The sequence below is a fragment of the Artemia franciscana genome, chromosome 7, assembly GCF_032884065.1.
Source record: "Artemia franciscana chromosome 7, ASM3288406v1, whole genome shotgun sequence".
NCBI lineage: Eukaryota > Metazoa > Arthropoda > Branchiopoda > Anostraca > Artemiidae > Artemia > Artemia franciscana.
Genome location: NC_088869.1, coordinates 21,801,616 through 21,820,502, shown reverse-complemented (window position 1 = coordinate 21,820,502; position 18,887 = coordinate 21,801,616). Strand labels below are relative to the sequence as shown.

At 35.4% G+C, this 18,887-nt stretch overlaps 1 protein-coding gene across 2 annotated transcripts in view; it reads left to right on the top strand.

The window, feature by feature from the left end:
• LOC136028986 (AT-rich interactive domain-containing protein 4B-like) overlaps nt 1-18,887 on the top strand; it is a 65,018-nt gene that overhangs the window by 25,505 nt on the left and 20,626 nt on the right. For both annotated transcript variants that reach the window (XM_065706984.1, XM_065706983.1), the window contains exons 5-8: nt 3,612-3,945; nt 7,165-8,052; nt 10,406-10,593; nt 12,160-12,318. In XM_065706984.1, coding sequence (XP_065563056.1) covers nt 3,612-3,945; nt 7,165-8,052; nt 10,406-10,593; nt 12,160-12,318 — 1,569 coding nt within the window. The remainder of the gene's footprint in view (nt 1-3,611; nt 3,946-7,164; nt 8,053-10,405; nt 10,594-12,159; nt 12,319-18,887) is intronic.

Below are 18,887 nucleotides of genomic sequence, written 5' to 3'. Positions count from 1 at the left end.
TTGCTCATGAACAAATTGCCACTTCGAACAATCGTCCCAATTGGGGAAATTTTATTTCTTTTTTTTTTTTTTGGTTTCTTCTTCTTTTAATAAACAAAAGCATTATGGAATTGGAAGAATTCACTCTTACTAAGCTTACTCTATGGCCAATAGCAAAAGCAGGATGTTTATGTCAATATAGCTTTTCGAAGGTTTCAGAAATTGTGCCCAATATGATTATTTTGCCAGTGAATTGTGTATATAATTCACTAGTATATATGTACACTAGTGCCAGTGAATTAGTATGTATGTATATAATTCAACTATGTATATGTATATGTATATATAGATGTATATGTATATATATATATATATATATATATATATATATATATATATAATATATATATATATATATATATATATATATACATATACATATATATATATATATATATATATATATATATATATATATATATATATATATATATATATATATATATATATATATATATATATATATATATATATATATATATATATATATATTAAAAAAAACAAGTTTTTTTAACTGAAAGTAAGGAGCAAAATTAAAACTTAAAACGAACAGAAATTACTTCGTATATGAAAGGGGCTGCTTCCTCACCAACGTCCCGCTCTTGACGCTAAAGTTTGACTCTTTCTCTCAACTCTTCTTTCTAAAACAGTAAAAAATTTTAGCGTAAAGAGCGGGGTGTTGGTGAGGAAGCAGCCCCTGCTTTATTTAATTTCTGAACGTTTTTCAATCAATGCATGTTTTGATTTTGGCTCTCCGCAGAGGAATAATTAAAACGAAATTTGCATATTTGTTATTTTTTTTTTGCTAAATGGCTTTCTCATAATTTTGATCGAATGATTTTGAGAAAAAAGAGCGGGGGAGGAAGCCTAGTTGCCCTCCGATTTTTTGTTTAATTAAGATAAAGGCAACTAGAACTTTTAATTTTTTACGAATCTTTTTTTTAGTAAAAGATATACGTAACTTATAAATTAGCTTACGTAAAGAAGTTTTGTATTCATGTTTTTATTACATATATGAGGGGGTTCGCCCCCTCGTCAGTACCTCGCTCTTTACACTAAAGCTTAAATTTTGTCCCAATTCATTAAGAATGACCCCTGAACCACCAAAGCCGTAAAATAAATAGTTGAAATTACTAAAAATACTTTAGCGTAAAGAGCGGGGTATTAGGAGGAGGTGAGCCCCTCATATGTCTAATAATTTCTGTTCGTTTTAAGTTTTAATGCTGCTCTTTACTTCCAGCTGAAAAAAACTTTTTCATATTTCTTTTTTCATTGTTTTTTTTTTTAAATAATGCTAGTAAATCCTGCGCTCCCTTCATGGAAATTTTCTTCTACCATGACAAATTCCTCGATGGAAAGCTCCCCCAGCCTATCCCCCTATTCTCAACCCCTCCCCCAACCAAAAAATCCTACTGAAAACGCCTGCACACTTCCCAATAACCATTACTATATGTAAGCACTGGTCAAAGTTTGTAACTTGTATCCCCTCCCACGGGGACTGTGGGGGAGTAAGTCGTCCCCAAAGACACAGTTATAAGGTTTTTCAACTACGCTGAATAAAATGGCTATCACAGAATTTTGATCCGTTGACTTTGGGAAAATAATTAGCGTGGGAGGGGGCCTAGGTGCCCTCCAATTTTTTTGGCCAATTAAAAAGGGCACTAGAACTTTTCATTTCCGTTAGAATGAGCCCTCTTGCAACATTCTAGGACAACTGGGTCGATACGATCACCCCTGGGAAAAAGAAAAAACAAACAACTAAACACGCATCCGTGATCTGCCTTCTGGCAAAAAATACAAAATTCCACATTTTTGTAGATAGGATGAAACTTATACAGTAGGGTTCTCTGATACGCTGAATCTGATGGTGCGATTTTCGTTAAGATTCTATGACTTTTAGGGGGTGTTTCCCCCTATTTTCTAAAATAACGCAAATTTTCTCAGGCTCGTAACTTTTGATGGTTAAGACTAAACTTGATGAAACTTATATATTTAAAATCAGCATTTAAATGCAATTCTTTTGATGTAGCTATTGTTATCAAAATTCCATTTTTTAGAGTTTTGATTACTATTGAGCCGGGTCGCTCCTTACTACTGTTCGTTACCACGAACTGTTTGATATATATATATATATATATATATATATATATATATATATATATATATATATATATATATATATATATATATATATATATATATACATATACATCTATATATACATATACATATACATAGTTGAATTATATACATACATACTAATTGACTGGCACTAGTATACATATATACTAGTGAATTATATACATAATTCACTGGCAAAATAATCATATTGGGCACAATTTCTGAAACCTTCGAAAAGCTATATTGACATAAACATCCTGCTTTTGCTATTGGCCATAGAGTAAACTTAGTAAGAGTGAATTCTTCCAATTCCATAATGCTTTTGTTTATTAAAAGAAGAAGAAACCAAAAAAAAAAAGAAATAAAATTTCCCCAATTGGAACGATTGTTCGAAGTGGCAATTTGTTCATGAGCAATTTATTCTACGTTGACAGCAGTAATGACAAACCAGGCTAAAGATTCACTTTGTTGTACAGTAAACTCAGAGTCAAAGAGATAGAGATAAATTTTTTTCACAAATTTTCTAGATCTCGATCATCTAATACGAACTTTCTGTCTTTGAACAATTCTATGTATATTTGAAACTGATTTGGCTGGTGTCAAGGTTCTAGATGGCGTGTAATGTTTTTGTTTAATATGTTTCAAGAATGTTGCCACTCTATGAAAATTTTTTATATTAGTGACAGCATTATTTGGTATAGAGCTTTATTACATTAAAAATTTTACAAATAATTCGTGATCGTACATGGGTAAAATTAGAATTACATTAAAATAGAACAGAAGATTTCTTTATATCATATGATTTTCTACATGTTGTGATATGGGTTTCTAAAAATATTAAAATAGTGTATCTTCTGGACACTTTACCAGGAGGTTTGACGATTCAACCTAGAGTAGAACTCTTCCCCCCTCCAAGGTGCTGATGTTTTCTTGATATGATTTCGTGATATTCCTCCACAAAATTCTAAAGGGTCTGAAATGCCAACAAAGTGCATCTCTATGCCATTAATTGCCAACATTTTCTGGAGGACAATGGTTTCTCCCTCCGCCCTCCCTGCTGTTTTCAGACATGCTTGTCACGGCACCTTTAAAAAAATCTGGTTCGAAACTCGAGTCTTCTAAGTAAGACACAGCCAATATGCACCATTCAGGTACGCACCCCTAGAACAAATCTCGTTAACGAGTTAGCACATTGTTCCGCACAAGTGCATAACAATGCTACATCTGACTTTCAACCAATTATTTTGTTGCTAGCTAAATTGCTTTTCGGATAAAACGGAGAAAAATAACACGTTTACTCTGTTGTTAGCATCAGAAACCAACTGACTGATTATATAATGGAAAACACTTGCTTCATATAGGTGATCCGCTGCACTTACCCATTATAGATACACGATTGTAATGTTATAGATGACTCACTCTCACGATAATATAATTAATTTTTGTTTTAGTTACACTGTCCCTAAGAACGAAACCGCCGACTTTTTATCGGATTCTGCGGCTAGTATTGAGAACCAGCAGCTGAAGCATGCCGTTGAGAATGCTTTATTGTATCTTGAGAATGATGCTCTTCCGTCACATTGGGATCGTAAAGCCCTTTTTGGGGTGGAGCCCGAAGCAGAAAATACTGAACCTTCTGATGATTCGGAATCTGAAGATGAGTCCCCTGAGACTAAAGATCATTTTGTTGCCCAACTTTACAAGCATATGGATGATAGAGGTACTCCTATTAATAAAGAACCTACCATTGGTAGCAAGGACCTGGATCTTTATAGACTGTTTAAGGTATATATTTGTATTAATAACAGTTTGAGGGAATGTTTTATTAGTAAAAAGAAATAAGAAGAAGCCAGGGTAGCCTGAAACAATAAATTTCGATACAATGACCCGAGATCTGCAGCAATATGACGGTACAACTGGGGATAAAAATATAACTGATTTGTGGAAGGGACTTAAAAACAAGCTTTACTTGATGCATTGATTATATTATATTGGCGTATTGATTATATGTTAAACATATATATTATATGTTATTATATGTTATGTTGATTATATTGATTTTTATGTTGATTATGTTGATTATTATATGTTGATTATATTATATGTTATGTTATTCTTTTGACATCCTACAGGCAGAAGCGTTACTGCCATTTTTTTTTTGGGGGGGGGGGGCAACGGATTTCACAGACTGGTCGGTCATATTTTACAGCTGATTTAGGTGATATTGCAATTAATATTGCTTATTTTACCGACTTAGAGCAACCTGCTTCCACTTTGATTTTACTTCATGTATTTCTATCAGCCCATTTACCTAATAATAATAAAAAAAATTGAGCCAGGAAAATAGCAGTGCTTGGCGCCACTATTTTACAAACTAATTTTTTTTTCTACTTTCTGACTGAAATCATTGGGTGAAGTGGGGAGGGGGGATCTTTATTCATAACATACATACGAAGGTGAAATGGGGACTCTGAAATATTGTTTTTTCCTGTTCTAACCTAATGGGTATATGAAATTCGATGTAGGCTCTAAATAAGTATTTAATAACACTTTATGCAATGAACCCTTTTAAAGGAAAAATTGGGTTGCCAGCAGATTTTGTCTGACTGTTCTACTCCACCAATTGCATTTAGATAGGTTACAACCAAATAATAAGCTTCTTTTTTGAAGTGACGATGATGCTGATAAGGATGATTAGAATGATTCCCATCTCGCTGTACAGCCAAGGGGGCTTGTGTGGTTCATTAATCTTTACTTGTTATTCTCTTTTTTTATGTTTTGAGTAATTTTTAGCGAATGAATAAGTGATTTATTTAAGTTCTGTCCCTAATTTAGTCTACAAAGAACTAAATTCCGATATAGTTTTCGTATGTATTGAAGTAGATATGATAGCAATATTCATCTTAAAGGTAGAGACTATGAGTTTAGTTCTAGTCAAAGTGACATCTCAAGTTTGATAAGTCTTGTCGAGTTCTATCCTATCTATTCCTTTAATAAAGAAGAAAATCCCAGTAGTTATTTCCACTAGATAGTAGAAGAGAAAAGAAGCCATTGTTTAAATAGTCGTGATCTAGATTTAAAAAAAGTAAAACATGTTTTGCTAACTGTAGTATTTTAAGTTTGGGAAACAACTTTCCTGCAAAAAAACGTATATTTGGAAATTGTTTTATCTTTTAAACCAGTTATCTTATTTATGGATTTTTTTTGTTTATTAACCGGTAAATTAAAGTTTAACCAAATATACTTAAGTTAGTAATTACCATTATTTGTAACAGGAAAAAAACCCAATGTGGTATAAAAGTGTTTTTCTCTTTTTTGTGTGTGTTAGTTGCTTGCTTGTTGTATTTCTCGATTTGTTTCTTTTTTAAAACTTAGCTGTGCTGTGGTGGTTCATGACTCTTTTCGTTTATAGTTTGGTATGATGGGAGCACTGAGGCCCATATTTGAGGAAAGGGGGGATCAGAAGTTTTGTGTCTGGGTGGGCTGTTATAACGTAAGGGTATTTTTAGGCCATAGTTTTCCATGAAGGGTCGGTTCTCCAGAACAATCACAGGAAGGATCTGAACCTCAATTTTTCATCTTCCGCCTCCCTGCGTTAAGATGTAGGCTGAGAACCATGGTGTGCTTATAAACAAGTCTCAAAGTATATACAATTGGAAAAATTTGTAACTTTAGAGGAGTAATAACAAAAAAAGATTCCGTTTATTAAATTTGGTAATTTGATATGTTTTTTTTTGGTAATTTGTGTCCCTTATATCTTCTGGCCAGACATAAATGTCTGGTTTCTTCTAGGCCAGGTTAGAATTGTGTGTTTTACTGCTGGTTGTGCACGGCACGTTGCTCCAGGTTGGTTTTGTTGGGTAGTCAGTTGAGGATTCTTTTAGTACATGCTTTTTTTTTTTTTTTTTCGCCCAGCATTCTAGGCCATTGAACCTTGCGGGTTGTATAGGATGGTATATGTGCTATGTGCCAGGAAACGTGTGTATTTCATCTGAGTAATTGTTACCTTATCTTATAAAACCGATTAGTCCCTGCAACCCCTATCTACTATATCCTAGATATCATATACAGTTCTTATACTTGTACTTGTTTGTTTAATATGCTTAAAAATACAATAAACATTAACCCCCAACAGAGAGCGGAGCTTGTAATGTTGGATATCTTAATAATAGGACATAGACAAAACAAAAAATTTCGTCATAATAATAGTAATAATAGCAAAAATTAACTTGATGAACAAAAAATAAAACAACAATAACAACAAAAACCTAAGAAACGAGGAAGAAAATAAAAGAAGGGAGAAAAAAAATGAAGTTTCATTTTTGTTCTTTAAATTTCAAATGTTGATTCTCTTTAAGGGTTTTCCCCCAAGCCCTACTATAAATGGTTGACATTACAACTTGATTTTGCCGATCCTCCAGTAAATCGTCAGTATTGGTTTTTGACTTCCAAGCAAAATTAGAGGCATCTTATGCCTCATGCATATAAGGCAAGGTGATCCTCTCGTCAGAGTATTTACTTTACTGAACCGTATATATGGCAACAGCGTGAACAAAGGAGGGATTCACTCTTCTTTTTTGTGTTTATTAGTTCCATTTTTCTTCCTGAAATTTTAAATGTTGCCGGAGATTTTTTTGTCAAATTTAATATATGTTTTTAATTTTTTGATTTTCGAATTGCAGTAGGATATAATTTGTTCAGGAAGTTATACGTTAAATAAAAGGAATTAACAAACTATGAGGAACTATTCCAGGGATAGGACGGTTTCTATGTTTTGTCTCCGAGGAATATGTTTCCTTCCGAAAAACATTAATTTATAATTTTGTTCTAAAGTCCAAACCTTGTTAAATGGAATACAATCTAATATTCTGAAACCAAATTCCTGCCTGAATGTAGGTGGAACTGCTATAGTTTAATATTGAGCGTCTAGTTTTTGTAGATATGAAAATGCCTGGTTTTCTTTATATTATATTATCATGGTATTTGTATCTGTTTTATTTTTAGGTTGTCCATAAAATGGGTGGCTTTAATCGTGTAACCAACCAGAACATGTGGCGAGTGGTTGTTGGAAAAATGTCCCTTGGTGGCAATTTAAATGCTGTCTCCTCTCAGTTAAAACAATTGTACAAAAAATATCTTTTGTCATTTGAAGAATTTTATCGCAAACTCGGTGTTACATTATTGAACAGCCCAAGGACGAATCGTAACAATCGCTCTAAGCCAGGCCGAAGTCTGATGCGTGGAATTCCAAAGAAATTAATCCCTGATAAACCGTGTTCTCTATCAGATTCTTCTGAATCTAGCGCAAGCAAGTTTGATATCGAAAGCTTTCATGAACAGAAAAAGAAACAGAAAGAAGATAGTAGTGATGAAAAGCCACTAAAAGTTATAAAAGCAATCGAAATAAGATTGCAAAAAGTGGCAAGAGTTACTACTCCAAAAAGGGAAGGAAGGCGTCGTACAAAATCTGAAGACAAGATGCCAAAAGCTAAAGTGCTCAAACGAAGGGGTCCTAAAGCTGTTACACCGCCCAAATCAGACCCAAATACTCAACCAATCCAACACCCAAACACACCCAAACCAAACCGAAGTACAACACCCAAACCAAAGTCCAAGTCCCAAGAGCCCACTTCCAAAATTAAAAAGTCCAAATCAGAGCCAAAATTGATAAAAGACGGTGAGGCCAGCGCTACAGATTTCATTAAAACTAAGCCAAAAAGTGATACTGGACAGAGGCCTTCCCGTAATTCATCACCTGTCAAAACTCAACCGAAGAAAGAGGACTCTGATGATGAAAGTGATGATACTCCAAGGAAACGACGACTTTTACAGAGGAGCTCGTCGATTACAGTTAGCGAAAGCGGTGAAACAAAGAGAACTAGGAAAAAAAAGGTATGTAGTACTTTGACTTATTGGGCCTTGTTTGGTTTTAATTTTGTTGTCTGTACAATACAATAAAGTGCTTCTCACCCCTCTCGAAGAATGCCTAACATAACTTTATGTACTATCTGAAAATTGAGTCAAGTTAATCAGCTAGATAGCTTTTTTTAGTAGATGTTTTCCAACGATAATTAGATGGATATGTTTATGTTATACAGATGCCCGATGGACCACGGCTTCAAAAGGAAAAAGAGAAGAAAGAAATAAACCTGAACTACATAATGTAACACTAAAATATTACTACAACTATTAAATTTTTTTAAACACACTCCGAAATAAAAAATAAAGTTTTACATTCTGACTTGTAAAGAATATTGCCCTAAATATTCCTGCATAAAAATTTTCCCCTGTACATCTCAAAGAAAACAGAAGTTTTGTGAAAAGCTTGAAAATTGATTTTTGATTTTCCTTCAAATTATCAAAATTTGAGATTGCCTCTTTTGTTTTAGCATGACGGTATGCCACATGTTTTATATCCCCATTTCAAATACGCGTACATAGGTGCATACATTGGCTGGGGTCTATCAGAAAATTTTTGGGGGATTGGGTGTTTTAAAAAAAGGCGTAGGTTTAGGCCCAAAATTTTGTTGAGGGGAGAGGTCCTTCTAGACAAAAGAGCCCACTTTGTTAGCTCTCTCTAGCAAAAACACTGTTTCGCAGGTTTTTGGGTGGCCTTCCTTTCACTTGGACTAGATCGTAATGATTTTGGATATTTGGCACTTGAAAATAGCCCTCGCTTTGCTCGAATAGTAGCTAAATTTTAAGAAGCGTTGTGGCGACCCTGAGTTTTCACAAAAAGATTAAAAGCCATTTTCATGTAACGGGTAATAAAATCCAAAGACACTGCTGTATCCAGGCTGTCAAAAAGGTACATCTGTAATACATCAGGATTGGCTAAGGGTATTAAGTTGAAACTTTTAGGGTATGCTGAGGGGGATGTTGAATCAGATAAGAAGACATTCCGGGCTGGCTTCTGGGCCTGGCCGATATCTGTAGCATCTCAGTAATGCCTAAAGATGTTGAGTTGACTTTTTCGGTGAATGTTGAGGGGATATTTAACTAAATCAAAAGGCAGTTCGTGTATTGAGGCTGTCTTAAGGGTACATCTGCAATATCTCCGCAACTTCTAGGGGTATTAAGTTTAAATTTTAAGGAATGACAAAAGATAAGGCTGAGGGTTTATATTGAACTAAATTGAAGGGCCCTACTTCCATGCGGGTTGTCAAAAGAACGCATCTGCAATAGCTCAGGAACGGCTTACGGTATTAAGTTGAAACTTCCAGCGAATGTCGAGGGGGCATATCGAAGTAAATCAAAAAGCACTAAGTAGATAATGGTTATCAAATTGCCATATATGAATAACTCAGGAGCAGCTAAGGGTATTAAGTTAAAACTTTCAGGAAAAGAGGCACTCTGTGCGTTTGGGATATCGAAAGGGCGTATCTACAATTTCTCAAGAATGGTCAAGGGTATTATGCTGGAACTTTCGAGGAATGCTGAGGGGTATATCGAACTAACTTCAGATACATAATCTGCACTCATGGTGTCAAGACTATGCATTTGCCATATTCCAGGAAGGGCTAAGATATTAAGTTCAAATTTTCAGAAAATATTGAGGGGACCGTTCAACTGAATCAAAACTCATTATGCGCACCTAGGTTTTCAAACGGGCGTATCTGCAATATCTTAGGTACAGCCAAGGGTATAAATTACCGACTTCAGGAACCCGGATGAAAATTTTTGAGGATATTAGATAGGGAAATCAATTAAACTTTACTTTTTAGCTAGGAAGACCAGGAGGGGGAGGGGGGCTTATCAAGGACAAAAATGTGAAAAAATGAGTTGTATAGTGTGAAATATTCTGTTTTGTAGGGTGACCTGCTTAAAATGTGAAGTGGTGAAGGTACCTCATTTACATTCTCAGAACCAAGGGAACCTTAAGTGGAAGCAAATCTGCTTGCATTGATTCATAGTACCCCGCTTTTATTATTGTTTCTTAAAACAACGAGTTCTCACTATTTTTATAAATGAGGTCAAAATTCATTTATTTAAACAAATAAGCAGTTAAAACAAAATATATATCAGTAATGTTGTTATAATGAAATGGTGTATCAGTATAGAAAAAGAATATATTTTATTCACTACAACAGCTGGGGCTAACGTGAGCATATATTGTTATTTGACCGATTTTTTTTATTCACGTGTTAAAACCAGTTAAAAATTGGATCAGGATGCAAAAAAATAAAGATTTACTAAATACAGCCATTCCTACCCTGATAATCTAAAAAAGACAATATATTTTTAGCTGGTACTAGAATTGGATTCATCAATTGTGGAAGGCAATGAAAAGCCCCAAAAGAAAAATAGGTCATCAGTACTTCAGACTGAGTCCCCCTCACCTTTGCCTAGGCCAGATGGAGCTACACCCCTACCTCGTGGAAGACCACCCAAACATAGACACAATGATGCTAGACCTAAAGCAGAATTTGTAAGGTAAAGGCAGATCTCGTTTTTCTTTTTTTGTCTTTGAATTAGACACGACTTATATTCAGGGTCATATAACATACTAAAAAGAATTTTTTTTCGTAATTTTTCATTCATTTGCAGTAAAGCTTTGTATCTACCAAGCTCAGCGCATTTTCCTCGTGCGCGTAAGATTGAGGCAAAAACCGAAGCAAAAAAAAATAGCCCTTTTTTCAACGTTTCAAAGAAGAAACGTGGAATTTACAGGGGTTCCAATTTGGGGGGGGACAAAAGAGACCGTTTCATTGACCCTCTCTAGCAAAAAGACTGTTTTGCAGGTTTTTGGTAGCACTCGGACTAGATCGTAATGATTTTGGATATTTGGCCCTTGAAAATAGCCCTCGCTTTGCTCGAATGGTAGCTAATTTTAAGAGTTGGTTCTTTATCAAGTTCTTTATTATTCTTTGACTGTACATATTTAATACTATTCACATAACATCCCCAGCAGGGAGACTGGCTCGAAAGCCGGGCGAGAAGTGATGTGGCGACCCTGAATTTTCACAAAAAAATTAAAAACCATTTTCATGTAACGGGTAATAAAATCAAAAGACACTGCGTGCATCCAGGTTGTCAAAGAGGTACATCTTTATTTACATATTGAAACCAGTTAGAAATTGGATTAGGATGCACAAAAAGGAAAAAAATTCTTTCCCCCTCCCCTGCACTTTTGTGCATTGGCATCCCGGGAAGTCCATAATTTAGGACTTTTGAATAATGAAAACCGATGATACTTAATTGTAGATAATTCATTTTTGTCTTTAGCCAGGACTTAGGAAAACTACTGGAGCACAAAACTGATCTCAATCCAAGAAATGAATTTTTGAGGTGTTAAGTAAACTACCACTTTGAACATTTACTATCCTGAAAATCTGCTCAGTGAAGTTGTATTTAGTTCAACTAGCCAAATTTAACTTGTACTAGTCTAGTTGATGGAAATTATCCAACCTGGCATCACTGCTCTTTTGGTAAAAATTTGTTAGTGCGTTCGAGTATTCCAAGATTACTTATCCTTACTTATCCTAGCCCGATTACTTATCCTTAGCGTGTCATGAGATGTAAATGACTTGAGATGTCAGTAGGACTACTAGTTGAAACGGTCTGAAATAGTTGTCGGATAGATTACACCTGTTAACTCTAGAAAGTACAGGATTACTCTGGATAAGTGACGTCATATATAAACAAAGAATTTATTCTTTTCAAAAATGGAAAAAAACATGTGAAATTGTATGCAGAGAACAAAAAGAGACAGCAATGGGGAAAAGTGACACACCTTCAGGAGTTTGTAAATGAGCTATGTTTATACTGGAGTACACGCGATTAATGTTGTTATTTGCCTTGTTGCCTGTAGTGTTTCAGTTGATAAATTGCCGGATAAGTATTTGTTATCTTTTATGGATTACGCCCAGGGAACTTAGTATTAAGCATTAGTCGGATGAGGGACGTACGAACGCTCTCTTAATGTTCTGTATAATATTTGAATACTAAAAAAATTTAAATCATTTTTAATTTTGATTATAATATATTTTTCCTTTATAGGGAGGGATTTGAAGGAGAGCTACCGAAAGAAGTGGATGTACAATTTAATGATAAGCTTCGTGTCTATTACGGAAACACACAAGGAACAGTTTACGAAGCTAAAGTTATGGATATTAGGTTAGAAAACGATGTTGAAACGTACATGGTTCATTATACTGGGTAAGTTACCATTTGATAAATTGTGATAAAACAAAAAGGAATTTACCACTAATGTTAGCAACAAAGAAGATGATATATAGTTCGCGCGATAATTTATAATACGATCTGTAGTTTAAGCATACCTTGTTGTGTAATTGTCGCATAATCGTCAACCAAAAGTTCTTGAAAAACAGAAAAAAAAGAATGGTTGTACCGGTTCTTCTTCTTCTTCTTATTTGGATTAATATGGAGACATTTTTATATGATATCATTACCGGAATCAGATTTCGGGCCCGGCAGTGTGTTGCTACAGCACGGTTTGATCTTTAGGTCCCGTAATACCAATCGGAGGTCAAACCCACTGCGCCACTACAAGACGGTTGTACCGGTTAATTTAGTAATAAAGAGGGTCGACACAAAAAGTATGGGTAACATATAAAATTGGAAACTGGCAATAGTGTTGACAAAAGAAATCAACGCCATCTAGCGCACAGTGGCGCTTTTTTAAGCTTAGAAGTGGTTTTTCTGTCAGGAATTGAGATCAGACATTTATCGCTAATTTTACGAACTACGCCAATCGAATGATATTCTTGTTATTACACTAAAAAAAATCCAAGTATCGTAAACGCAAAATGGTGTTGGATGTTTTTTTTTCGTTGAAACTAGCACCAGTTCCCAATCTTGTAAATTACTCATACTCTTTGAATCCATATTTAATTCCTGATTTTAAGGAGAATTTGATGAATTTTTATTTGGAAGCAATAATCAAAAGCATAAGTGTCCAAGTTATGCTTCTTATCGAGCTATGAATACATAAATTTTTATTCGAAAATCACAAACAGAAATGTTGAATTTGTGCTTCTTATTGAGCTGCGAATCCCTAAATTTTGATCTGAAAACCATAATCACGAAAAGAAATGTGAATTTGTGTCTTCTATCGACATACAAATCCCTAAACAGCAATATCATAAGTCAATTCTGCATTATGCATAAAATTGTCAGAGAAATAGAAGACGAACTAAAAATAAAAGATCAATAGTCAAAATAGTAAATAATCAGAAACAAGAATAAAATAGTGACTAAACAAGGCAGAAACGAATCATAATGTGGTTTGGAAAAATATAAATGCAGTGCAGTGGGATCGGAAAATGGAGCAAAATAGATCCAACAACATGTAAAATATAGTAACAAAAAGTGACTGTATGCATCATGATATGTTATATTGAACATGTAAATGTGAACATATGATGACTCAAGTGGTGCAATCATTGGATGTCGGAGAGATATGATGAAAAGGGGCTGTAAGAGTGGCTGGAAGTAAGCGTTGTATTTCTATTAGATGGCTGAAGAGTTTTAACAGGATAATGATGTATCATGCTTGAAATGATGGGCTGTAAAAGAGGAAGTCTTCTTTTGCGCCGTACTTGACGAAGAGTGACTGGTAATTACTGTTGGGAGTAAATGTTGCCTTACTATTTGACGGTTGGGGAGTTTTAACAAGGTAATGATGGATCATGCGCGAAAAGATGGGCTATAAGAAGGGAACGTTCTTTTGCGCGGTACGTGATGAAGAGATAATTGTATGTATGTATATATATATATATATATATATATATATATATATATATATATATATATATATATATATATATATATATATATATATATATATATATATATATATATATATATATATATGTTTTAATCCATAAACAGGAACACTCGCGATTTGGATTTTTATTTGGCGGAATTAGTTCATTCAATCAAGGTCGCTGCTTTAGTCTCTAATCTTTTAACCAAAGTTCGAGTTGGGACACGTAAAAAAGGACTGAGTGAAGACGTTGAACTTCAGAGTGCTAAACATCGACATAAGTTCTGGTTTCGTATTTGGGCTGACTGCGGTTATCCAAGGTCAGGTAGTTTATTTCAAATCGTCAAATATAAAGCGTGTATATAGAAATGCTGTGCGGCAACGAAAACAGCGTTTGAATCTGTAATCTTTCGTCGGATATTAAAAATAACCCCCAGCTGTTGTGACGTTACGTGTCAAAACTTACCTCGACTTCTTAATCTGAGGACAACACGATTGATCTGGGCTCTTGGGAAAGTCATTTTTCCTCATTATTTTCTGACGATCTACCTCCTCTTGACACAACATTTAGATTTATACTTTTGGGTCATTTTGCAAAATTATACTATGCTTAAAACTATATTACTATCATGCAAGCATCTATTTAGGCACATGTTCGCCGTCCTCAACCAGGTAAAGCATCGGGCTCAGGCGGCGTGCAACCCGAACATCTGATATATGGGACAGTTCCAGTAACGTGCATTTTTGAGAAAAATAAAGACTCGAAATCCTATGACGCATATAGACCGGTTACTGTATGTTTGACGATTGGCAAGCTTCTTGAAAAGCTTATCTATAATGAAGTTAGCACGAAATGTGATCATGGCGATAACCAATTTGGTTTTTCTGAAGGTCTTGGCGTGCAGACCGCCCATGCAACTCTTCTAGCAATTCTTGAAAGGCATAAAAGGCAAGAAGTAAGCTTAGTTCTCTTCTCTTCTTACTTCTCTTCTTAGTCCGGCAATATTTAATAACTCTATTAGTGTAGTCACTCGACAGATTCCACCATACCTAATTGAGCCATATATTGACGCAAGTCACTTGTCTTATGTCGATGACATTTTTCTCTTGGCTGAAAAACCATAGGGCACTCCAAAACGCTGTTGATGTTGTTTGCTCCGAACTGAAAGAAATCAGTCTTTCAGTTTTTACTTCGAAAACAGAGTTTCTTGTCTTTGGACTGGAGATCGCCTCCAATCAGTGCTGTCACTTACTTGAAGTACTTTTACTTGAAGTACTACTTAAGTAAAATTTTCCATTACTTGTACTTGTACTTAAGTAAAAACTCTAGGGTGTACTTATTACTTGATACTTAAGTAAGATTACGAAATACTTATTACTTAAGATACTTTTAATGTACTTGTTTTTCAAATACTTTACCTTTGACACGAAAATTTTGTGTGTGTGTGCTTCAGCAATGTACAAGAAAACATCACCTTTAGATTTAGAGCAAACTCAGATATAGCTTTTGTGTGTCTGTGCTTTGGCAATGTACAAGAAAACATCACCCTTTAGATTTAGAGTAAACTCAGATATACCTCCATGCCCTATTTTTTGGATATGAAATAAGGTATTTGTTTTTGACAAAAAAAATTATAGTATTATTAATACTTGGTTTAATTTTTGTTTAAAAGTTATATAACAAAGAAAATTAAAATTATTTCGCAGTTCAATGGTCGACAGTGAGCTAAAATCCCTTGTTTTGTGCTAAATGTTGCATAAATGGGGCTTATATTTCTAACATTAGTGATTAAATTTTGTCATCTTGTCAACTGAACCGGATTTCTACCATTTCATCATCTTCAGGACCATATTATTGGTAAAACTACTGAAGCTATGAATCTTTGCCCATCTAAATGTTGTCTGCAATAAACAAGTCTAGGTAATTCTAGCAGGATCCAATGCAGTGGTATTTTGTCAAATTCGTGTCAGCAAATTCAGGTATTCAGACGAATCTGACTTCAGATTTGTCACTCCATTCATAAGTTATAGGCCCTACTAAATTAAAGGAAAACTCAACTTTCTTGAGACCTGAAACCCTCTCCTTCTCGCCCTATTTGAGATAGGGTTTGTGATACCGAAACTTGATATGAGCCCTGATCTTAGGCATCTTTGGTCTAGTTTAGACTTGGATCCGTTACTCCATTTGCAAGTTATACTAAATTAAACAGAAAACTTGAATTTTTCAGGAATGAAAACCCACTCCCCTTGATATATTTAAGCTAGGGTCTTTATCTCAAAACTTGATGTGTCATGGTCTTAGGCCTCTTTGGTTTAATTTTCATTCAGATCCATCACTCCAGTCGCAAGTTACTCTGAATTAAACGAAAAACTGTTTTAGCAGGTAAAGCCATCTTCCCCCTGTTTTATTTGAGCTAGGGTCTTCATCTTTCAACTTGATGTGTCTCATGTGTCCCTTGGCACCAAATCTGGCCATCAAAATTTTCATCCAAATCCAACCAACGTTTCTCCCCCTATACGTGATTACACAGACGGACGGACAGACAGACAGACGGACGGACGGACGGACGGACGGATTTTACAATGTCTTAGGTAGCCATATTGGCTAATTGGATCCAAAACAAGGAAAACAATGGCATATCATCATGCAGGTATCATCACCTATTTGGACAGTGGAAAATATCCATCAAGATAGGTTTTTGAGATATGTCTGTCTGTCCGTCCGTCTGTGCAATCGAGTATAGCGGATTTGTATTAAAATTGAACTATTTGGATTAAAATTAAGCTTAATTAGGGCGATGGGGCTATAAGTGTTAAAAAAATTCGAGTTTTTCATTTAATTCACTGTAACTTGCATATGGAGACGAATTTCGATGAAAATTAATTAAAGATGCCTAAGAGTATGATATGCATTGAGTTCTGGGATGGAGACCCAAGCTTAATTAAAAGTAAAGTTTTTCACTTAATTCAGTGTAGCTTGCGAGAGATGGATGGATCTCGATGAATATTGAACCAAAGGCGCCTAAGACCGTGACAGGCATCAAGTTTTGAGATGAAAACCCTAGCTCAAATAGAACGAGGGAGGCAGGGTTTAAGTGCTGAAAAAAGTCAAGCTTTTGGTTTAATTTAGTATAACTTGCAAATGGAGCAACGGATCCAAATGAAAGCTACACCAAAGATCACTAGGATCGGGGCTATCGAGCTCTGATATCACAAGCCATATCTAAAATAGAGCTTCTATATCTAAATATCTAAATAGGTTAAATAAATATCTAAACATAAATAATTTCATATCTAAATAGGAGGGGTTTCAAGTTTTAAGAAAGTCGAGTTTTCCTTCAGTTTAGTAGGGCCTATAACTACTTCCACCCATGGCTTGCCCAAAGCCTGGAAATAACCCTTTTCCAAAATAAGTCATACTGAAGCCAACCTTCAACAAAATATTCCGTCCCCAGAAAAAAATTACTGTGTATGGCACTTGGTATTTACCAAGTGACATACAGTGATCGCAAATTCTGTAGGTCTGTCGGTCTGTCAGTTCCGGTCTTGCTAGTTTAGGCACTTCCAGATAAGCTAGGACGACGAAATTTGGCAAGCGTATCAGGGACCGGACCAGATTAAATTAGAAATAGTCGTTTCCCCGATTCGACCATCTGGGGGGGGGGGGGAGGACGGTTAATTTGGAAAAATTAGATCGGATCTTAATTAAATTTGATATTTAGATGGATATCATGTCTCAGAGCTCTTACTTTAAATTCCGACCGGATCAGGTGACATTGGAGGGGGAAACCTAAAATCTTGGAAAATGCTCAGAGTGGAGGGATCGGGATGAAACTTAGTGGAAAAAATAAGCACAAGTCCTAGATACGCGATTGACATAAACAGAACGAATTCACTATCTTTTGGGGAGTTGGGGGGAGGGTTAATTCTGAAAAATTGGAAAAAATGAGGTATTTTTAACTTACGAAGGAGTGATCGGACCTTGAATTTCATCGGATGAAATTTCATATTAGAAGGACCTCGTAACTCAGATCTCATGTTTTAAATCCCGACCGGATCCAGTGTCATTGGGGGGATTTGGGGGGGGGGAATCTTGGAAAACGCTTAGAGTGGAGTGATCAGGATGAAACTTGGTGGGAAGAATAAGCACAAGTCCTAGATACGTGATTGACATAACCGAAATGGATTCGCTCTCTTTGGGGGAGTTGGAGGGGGTGTTAATTCGGAAACATTAAAAAAATTGAGGTATTTTTAACTTAAGAGCGGGTGACCGTTCGTCAGGTATTTTTGAATTTGATATTAAGAAGGAACTCATGTCTCAGATCTCTTATTTTAAACCCCGACCAGTTCTGGTGATATTGGGGGAGAGTTGGAGGGGGAAACCAGGAATCTTGGAAAACGCTTAGAGTGGGGAGATAGGGATGAAACTTGGTGGGTAGAATAAGCAACAATCGTAGATACGTGATTGACGAAACCGGACTGGATCCACTCTCTTTGAGGTAGTTAGGGGGTCCAGTGCTTTGGCGAGTTCGGTACTTCTGGACGTGCAAGGGCAATAAAATTGGTAGGTGTGTCAGGGACCCGCACAAATTGACTTGATAAAGTTGATTTCCCCGATTCAGCCATCTGGGGGGGGGGGACTGAAGGGAGAGGAAAAATTAGAAAAATGAGGTATTTTTAACTTGCGAGTGGGTGATTGGATCTTAATGAATTTTGATTTTTAAAAGGACCTTGTGTCTCAGAGCTCTTATTTTAAATGCCGACCAGCATTAAGCCTCTGATTTTTCTTTTAAATTAATCTATTGATTCTTATAATTTTGCTAGAGCTCATGCCATATGAGCTCTTGGCTCTTCCGACCTCGTTACAAGTGCCATATGAGCTCTTAGCTCCTATTTTATTCCTTTTTTCTCAGAAGATTTTCGACTTAGTCTCGTGGTTTTTGCCACTTCATGGTGTGAAAACTGCTGCTAGAAATAGATAGGTTGCAACTTCTGCCAT